General features: G+C 38.6%; 1 protein-coding gene across 1 annotated transcript; it reads right to left on the bottom strand.

The window, feature by feature from the left end:
* Positions 1-3,635: 3,635 nt before the first annotated feature.
* On the bottom strand, positions 3,636-4,703 carry LOC100358056 (olfactory receptor 13C8). Its single transcript, XM_002708136.4, has one exon. It carries the CDS (start codon positions 4,644-4,646, stop codon positions 3,702-3,704), a length of 945 nt encoding a protein of 314 aa, XP_002708182.1. The 5' UTR covers positions 4,647-4,703; the 3' UTR covers positions 3,636-3,701.
* Positions 4,704-8,511: the final 3,808 nt, after the last annotated feature.

The following is an 8,511-nucleotide window of genomic DNA, read 5'->3' as shown; positions in this document are numbered from 1 at the left end:
TATTTTGCCGGCGCCGCGGCTCACTAGGCTAATCCTCCGCCTAGCGGCGCTGGCACACCGGGTTCTAGTCCCGGTTGGGGCGCCGGATTCTGTCCCGGTTGCCCCTCTTCCAGGCCAGCCCTCTGCTGTGGCCCAGGAGTGCAGTGGAGGATGGCCCAAGTGCTTGGGCCCTGCACCCCATGGGAGACCAGGAAAAGCACCTGGCTCCTGGCTCCTGCCATCGGATCAGCGCGGTGCGCTGGCCGCAGCGCACTGGCCGCGGCGGCCATTGGAGGGTGAACCAACGGCAAAGGAAGACCTTTCTCTCTGTCTCTCTCTCTCACTGTCCACTCTGCCTGTCCAAAAAAAAAAAAAAAAAAAGAGATAATGTATTTTAAATTTACATTATATTAACAGGCTTAATGCTTCACTTGATAAGAAGTTTAACAAGTAAAATAGGCAAAAGACTAGTTTAGTGCGAATATGTACAGTGACTATAACCAATAATCGAATGAAAGCAATGACCATTCCACTCATATACAGTAAACTATAAAACCATAGATTATTAAAATTCTAGTAGTATAATCAAAGGTATAAAACAAAGCTTTATAAAGCTATATTTGCAGCAATACTGATACACACAGTATTTGTTTCTTTCCTTTTTTTGTTTTTTGATTTTTAAAAAAATTTGAGGGGCTAGCACTGTGGCATAGTGGGCTAAGCCTCCTCCTGCAGCTCCAGCATTCCATATGGGCTTTTGTTCCAGCTACTCCTGTTTTATCCAGCTCTCTGCTAATGGCCTGAGAAAGCAATGAAAGATGGCCAAGGTGCTTGGATCCCTACACTATGTAGGGGATCTGGAAGATGCTCCTGGGTTCGGAAAGGATTAGCTCCAGCCAATGAAGCCATCTGGGGAGTGAACCCGTGGATGGAAGACCTTTCTGTTTCCCCCCTCTTTCTGTCTGCAACTCTGACTCTCAAATAAATACCTAAAAATAAATAAATAAATAAAATTTTGAAACCAGGATTGGCAGTAACTAATTGTCATGCTGTAGAACCACAACTGGGTCAGGAAGCAAATAGGGTGGGTCAAGTACCTTTTCTTCATTCAGTCATCTCTTTCAGCAGAGTCTAACAGAAGCTAGCTAACAAAGCAGAAATGTGGTTTTTAGTGTCCTAACCCTAACTCACAAAGCAGAACATAGAAAAGTAGATTTCAAGCTAAGAGACTATAGTTTAATAGCATCAAAGTTACTCCCTAGAAAATAATGATGAAAATTCTGTGCCAACTCAAAGTGCTTTTTTTTTTTTAAGATTTATTTATTTCTTTGAAAGGCAGAGTTTTAGAGAGAAAGGGAGAGACAAAGAGAGATCTTCCATCTTCCTCTGCCTTCCCAGGCTCATTATCACAGAGCTGGATGGGAAATGGAGCAGCTGGGACTTGAACTGGCGCCCATATGGGATGCTGGCACTGGAGGAGGCAGCTTTACCTTGTGTACCACAGCACTGCCCTCCCAACCGAAAGTTTTATGATTTATCAGGGTATACTAAACATAATAAATTATAAAATACTCAATGTTTATTGTGCATTTAGGATATCCCAGGCATAATACTGTTAAGTTCTATGTATGGTGTAGCTTATTTAATCATATCAAATAACAATAATTATTAACAAGAAAGGAAGCTATTATGGAATTATTCATAACATGTAAATGGTTATAGTTTTTAACTTTAGATTTCTTTATGTTGATTGCTGCAGATTTCTTGAAGAGCCAGGTAGAGGAAGTGCTTTCCTTTGGACTGTATTTGACTCAGATTCCTCAGTGGAGGAGAGGCTTCCATTCCTCACATGGGTGCTGCCCCATATGGATGTGTAGTAGAGATCATCTCAAAGTCCATCTCAGTTTTATCCCACAAAGCCCTAAACCCTGTAGCTCCTCAGTGCATTGGACATCTTGACCATCTCTGCATATTGCAATTTTTCTTAGTTACTACTTGTATTTCTTTTTTTCTTTTTTTGAAAGGCAGAGTGGACAGTGAGAGAGAGAGAGAGAGAGAGAGAGAGAGAAAGGTCTTCCTTTTCTGTTGGTTCACCCCCTAGTGGCCGCTGTGGCCAGAGCGCTGCGGTGGGCGCACTGCGCTGATCTGAAGCCCGGAGCCAGGTGCTTCTCCTGGTCTCCCATGAGGGTCCAGGGCCCAAGCACTTGGGCCATCCTACACTGCACTCCCAGGCCACAGCAGAGAGCTGGACTGGAAGAGGAGCAACCGGGACAAAACCAGTGCCCCAGCCTGGACTAGAACCCGGGGTGCTGGCACGCAGGCAGAGGATTAGCCTAGTGAGCCATGGCTTCGGCCTACTACTTGTATTTCTTTCATTGCTTAGGAGCTATGTGGCCCAGTGCAGAGTAGAAATATGTCCTCATTTCAGGCTGGTCTTTTGTAAAAGACCAAGAGGAACTCTATGCTACTAGGTTACCCATATTATAACAAGTTAAAGCTTAACATGTGTTATCAGGGACTGTTTAATCTTGTTTAGTCTCCCTGTATACTAAATCTCAGAAAAATTTTTGAAACTGCCTTAGAAAACTTGTTCCTCCACATTTTAATGCACATACATATATACATAGAAATTAAAAAAATATATGTACATAAAAATACATACATAGAAAATAAAAACAAGAGTTTATATGTTTAAGAATGTTTAAATGACAAAATGCTAATATAGTTTATGTAGAATCTTTTATTCAATTAATTTTCTTTTTTGAATAACTGTCTCAAATGTGACAAACATACATCTCTGGTCTTAAATGCAAGTCATCTGTTTTATCAATAATGTGCATATTTTTCCTATTATATAAGTCTTTAGGATACTGTAGAATAATAAAAGGAAAAGATCCTATTCAGTGAGCTATACATGTATATATAAATAGTAAATATATGAACACATTAAAAGTAAAAATACATCATGTATTAATATTCACTTCATATAGTAATTGATGTACCCACTATAATTAATTGTTTTTCAGAATAATTTTGTCTTTATTATTTTCTGAATGTTTAAGAGTGATTCATGTACTTTCTTGTTGGAGCTTGCTAAGAGATTTTTTTTAGATTTATTTATTTATTATTTGAAAGGCAGAGTTACAGAGTGGAAGAAGCAGAGAGAGAAAGAGAGAGAGAGAGTCTTCCATCCACTGGTATACTCCCCAGATATCTGCAATGGTGCAGCTGTGCTGATCTGAATCCAGGAACCAGGAACTTCCTCTGGGTCTCCCATGTGGGTGCAGTGGCCCAAGGACTTGGACCATATTCCACTGCTTTCCCAGGCAGTAGCAGAGAGCTGGATCAGAAGTGGAGCAGCTGGGTCTCCAGCACTCATATGGTATGCTGGCACTGTAGGCGGTGGCTTCACCTGCTATGCCACAGCGCTGGCCCTGAGATATTTTTTATTTTAACAGTTTGCATTTCCATAAAAGCATATTTTGAAACCAATAGCATGCTTCAGTTCCACAGTTAGGACAAAAAAACTAATAGTAACAGCAGCAACCAAAATATCTGTCATATGGTTTTGAATGACATAGGATGAATTTGTTTTCGCACGGTAATTTTCTTTCTGAATTTTGTGTCGTCAGTGGGTCTGAATACTGAGTCACACAATATAAGTCCACATTCATATTCCATCAGAAAGTAAAGAATGTTCACATTACAAAATGCCAATTAGTTTATTTTCTGTCCAACATGTTCTTCACAGCAGCCTTTACATCCTTGTTCCGCAAACTGTAGATGAGAGGATTGAGCATGGGAATCAGCACTCCGTAGAAGAGGGAGATGAGGGCCTCAATGATGTCTTTATTATCCATACCAACAGAGGTCTTAGACTCAGGCTTTGCATACATGAAGAAGATGGTTCCATAGAATATAACCACCACCGTCAGGTGGGCAGAGCAAGTAGAGAAAGCCTTATGTTTTCCTTCAGTGGTAGGGATCCTCAGGATGGTGGCAACAATAAAAATGTAAGAGATGAAAATTACTAGCACTGGAATAACCAAGACAATGAGGTTTGACCCTGCCATGCTGATCACATTGATTGAAATATCAGCACAAGCCAGTTTCAGAATAGCAAGGATTTCACAGACAAAATGGTTAATGGCATTATTAGCACAGAATGGTAGTTGCATTGCAAGAGATGTCTGTACCACTGAGTCAGCAAGCCCAGAGACCCAGGATCCAGCTGCCATGGGCACATAGGCACCCTTGTTCATGATGGCTGGGTACCTCAGTGGGAAACAAATGGCTACATAGCGGTCAAGTGCCATCATGCCAAGAAGCACACACTCTGTGGCCCCCATTGCAAAGGAGAGAAACATTTGCACCATGCATCCAGAGAAGGAAACCCTTTTTCTAATTGTCAGAAAGCTGTCAAGAATGAGTGGGACAGAAGAGCTTGTGTAGCAAATGTCCAGAAAAGAAAGATTACAGAGGAAGAAATACATGGGGGTGTGTAGGTGAGAATCATAGATGATTACTGAGATAAGGACTCCATTTCCAAGTAGGATCATCAGGTACATACATAAAACAACCACAAACAAAACTATCTGCACCCTTGGGTGGGCAGAAAGCCCCACCAGGACAAATTCTGTCAACGTGGAATCATTGGCCATTTCCATATATATATATATACTTTCTCCAGTAGAACTCTGTGGATGATAGAACAAAAGTGTATTAATACAGTGTCTGTGAGAGTTACATTTTTAAGATTCACAATCTGTGTGAACTACGGTTTTGCATTTGGCTACAACAACATCTCTCTGGGGAAATTTTTTTACTGTGAACCCAGATCACAAGAGCAGGAATTCTAACCTGACTTTTTCAGGGTTAATACAGAGAATATGTGATTATATGATCTTTGGACCTCAATTAATTTTATTGCCATTTCTCTAAGTTCTGCCTCTTAATGCAGTGGCTGCAAATCAATGGCCTATAACCTGGATTCAACACACAGATGTCTTTTTTTGGCAATGATTGTCCACACTGTGTTTTACATTTGAATTAGAGGTCAACATTTTAAAATTAGGCAACATGAAATAAAAATTGGTGCTTTCAGCTCATATTAGAATGTTTGAAAACCTTGGGCCTGTTTTCACGGTAGAGGTAAGTTGCAGCTAACCCATTAGATTTGAAGCAGATTTCTCCGTACCAGAGTCTTCTCACTCTTTTTTCTCTTGTCACTGGAGGTGAATAGAGGTTGTCAAGTGACATGTTATCCTCAATTAGTTTTAATTCAACATTTGTATTACCTAACAGGATCTTATCCAACTTATTCATTATGTACAATAGGCCTTCTATATTGTGAGAAGTCCAGGAAAATATTTTGATTTCTTTTAAAATCTGAATAAAAGCAAAACAGACATCTTGTGATTTGATTGTTGTTTTTAGCCCCTGTTCATACTCCTATGGAACTGTGGTATTTCCAATTTTTGCTTGTTGAATATTATGGTTAGTAGTACATTAAGCCTATGATTATAGAGTGGATTGAAATTATGTGTTTGCAAAAATTAAAAGGAAGGAAGAAGGGGGTTTAGGGAGGGACAGATGCAGGTAGGGAAAATATGGTTATGTTTGTAGAATTGAGCCTATGAAATACATGAAATCTGTTCTTTTTATATTAATAAAAATAAAAAATAAGCTGAGACCCCTCCAAATAAATATATATACCCATTTTCCCAGAAAAAAAATCTGAATACAAAGGTGAACTTCTAAGTTTTAATATATAATATGTTGGTTTTAATGCCAATTCTGAAATAAATGCAACTTTGAATATTTTATTAAGGGATGAAAGGGTCCATGAAGTCAAAAAATATCTAGGACCTATTAAAAACCCATAATGTTGTCCTGTATGTTAAGTATCTTTTTAAAGGGCAACCTGGCTTGACAGTGGCGTTGTAGTGGTTATATATCTGGATACAACCTGGACTGACTTCAAACAAGGAATTATCTTCTGAGAGAGTGCTAGCATAGGATTTCAGCATAAGATTCATCAGTTGAATTTGATCCTGATGAATTGCAGAGGATAGTCATAGGCAATGGGTTGTAGCCAGAATACATCAGTGGAGTTGCAAGATGAGAAAACAATGTATAGAAATACAATATTCTGAAAATAAAGGGGGACTTGAGTTTGCAGATTTGTGAACTGTAATAAGGAATTATAATTTGTTCTCCAGGCAGTTGGAAACCTTTGGAGTTCTGACCAGAGGATAGTAAATTTGACAACACAGAAAAAAAAGATTAATGTAGGGGCGCTTTTCAGGGTTGTACACTTTTCTAGCCAATATTCAACTGTGACATACGCTTTGTAGCTCTGTAATCATTGCTTTTAAGGTCAATCATTGGTTTCTTTGGCTTATAGAGAATTCTGACTTAAAATTAATTTTCTTTTGAAAATAGTAGTTCATTCTAGGGCAAATTGATAGTAAGAAGTTTTATTTCACTTGTCAAAAAGTAAACCATTCCTCCTATTTCCTCTGAGTTCTCAGTTCAGTCTTGTAATAGTCAATGGAAATTAAAGTGTATCTAGTTTTGGTATGACCAAAGTTTTCTTTGATCCTTCATAGTTAGGTTTTAACTCATTTCTTTAGTTAAACTAACTAAAATCATTACATGATCGACCTTATTATGCGTGGGTTTCCTAGTTTCTTTCATTTCTCAGTATGAAATTTAGTTCACCGGAAACTTGGAGAAAAGTGAAAAAAAAAGTTAATAACTTAAAGGGTTGATGGCCTGGGGTTCAAGGGAACCTAGCCCTATTGCTATTCATGTCTTTTTTCTTTTCCATAAGAAAGGTTTCTCATCTCACTGAAAATTTGTCTTCTAAAAATAGTAAATACCTTAAGGTGTGGCTTAGTGGGTGAAACAATTACACACTTATTTTGTCTTCAGTTTTTCTACAGAAGCCCTGTGGTGTATTGGAAATTCCAAGTCATCTGAGTCAACTGTTGCTGAGAAGAATCTTACTGTACCTCCGCAGAGCTCTGTGCCACTTTCCTGCATTTCTAGCTTCTTTCAGCTCCCGTGCGCTCACCTGTATGTTTGATCTCACAGAGGCTCATTCACCTGCTATGGTTTTAATTATTATCACACATGCTACGTCTATGGCAAATAATAGGAACTAAAAACACAATTTAGTTTTCCTTGAGTCATAATTAGTTGCAATTAAAAAGTGTCAGATGCAGAGTTACATTCTTAGGTAGAGAATAAATAAAAGATACAGAGATCACTGGTCATAATCATCCTGGTCCAGGAGGCTTCTAGAAAGGATTAATGGATGCAGTAGTATATATCCATTCATTTTTATAGGAACTCTGAATTACATTCATATTTAGATTTAAGAATATTATTTTCTGTCATATATATTTTGAACATTATTTTGAATTATGACCACACAGGTGATATCTAAGCTATTTTAAACCATCTTTTCAAACGCAGGAGTTATAACAACAGCTGAATATGCCAAAATTATAGTATTGCAGTTCCACACATTTGGAACAGAGAATTTTTTCAGTAATTATAAATTCAGTGAAAGTATTCAAATTCCTTGGCTATTGAAGAAAATGAGAGAGAACACGTGTTTTACAACCATGTTGCTAGGTTAGAGCACTAAACAGAGATATCTATTGTTCTCACTTGATTTGAAAAGGTGAAGCCAGAGAAGAAGCAGAAATAGCTTGGAAAAGCACATTGAACTTGATTTGAGAGCACTTCTATTTGAAACTCAAAAGCTTAGCACTTCCTTTTTCTTTAAATGAGGCTGATTTCTACTTAACAGTTTTGTTGTGAACATTTCTCAGACACCAGTGTAAGTTATAATGTAAATCTGTATCACACTAACTCATGAAAAGTTGATGAATGAAAAAGTGAGATCAAAGGGCACAGCAGGTTAAGCTGCTGCCTGCCATGCCATCAGCCCATATGAACGCTGGTTCAACTCCAGGCTGTTCCACTGGTTCAAGTCCCAACTATGCCACTTGCTATCCAGCTCCTGTTTGTGTGCCTGGGAAAGCAACAGCAGATGGACCAAGTACTTGGGCCCATGTCACCCATGTGGGAGACCTGGATGAAGTTCCAGGCTCCTGGCTTCGACCTGGCCCAGCACCAGTTGTTGTGGCCATTTGGGGAGTGAACCAATAGATGGAAGATTCTCCCTTCTGTCCTCCCCCACCTTCCCCCAGTCTCTGTCTCTGTCTCTGTTGCTCTGGCTTTCGAATAAATAAATAAATCTTAAAAAAAGAGATCAAGGTAAAGTGGGTAAAATTGACATCCAGAATTTGAAAAATGGTATTTTTAAAACCAGGAAAATGTGTCATTTATGTACTTCTGAATTGAGAAATGATTTCCTTTCCTTTATTTGAGACAAGTCTCCAACCTTAAAAAGATTTGTTGCTTACAATCTCATGAAATTCTTTACATTTTATTTATTAATTTGAAAGATAAAGTGAGGGGATGTAAGTGAGAATTTGATAGCAAGAAGCATGCTGT

The sequence above is a fragment of the Oryctolagus cuniculus genome, chromosome 1 (assembly GCF_964237555.1).
Source record: "Oryctolagus cuniculus chromosome 1, mOryCun1.1, whole genome shotgun sequence".
Taxonomy (NCBI): Eukaryota; Metazoa; Chordata; class Mammalia; order Lagomorpha; family Leporidae; genus Oryctolagus; species Oryctolagus cuniculus.
This window is presented reverse-complemented; position numbering and strand designations above follow the sequence as displayed.

Bases quoted from the DNA above. Each gene is read 5' to 3' on its own strand.
- LOC100358056 (XM_002708136.4), bottom strand. From the start codon at position 4,646: ATGGAAATGGCCAATGATTCCACGTTGACAGAATTTGTCCTGGTGGGG.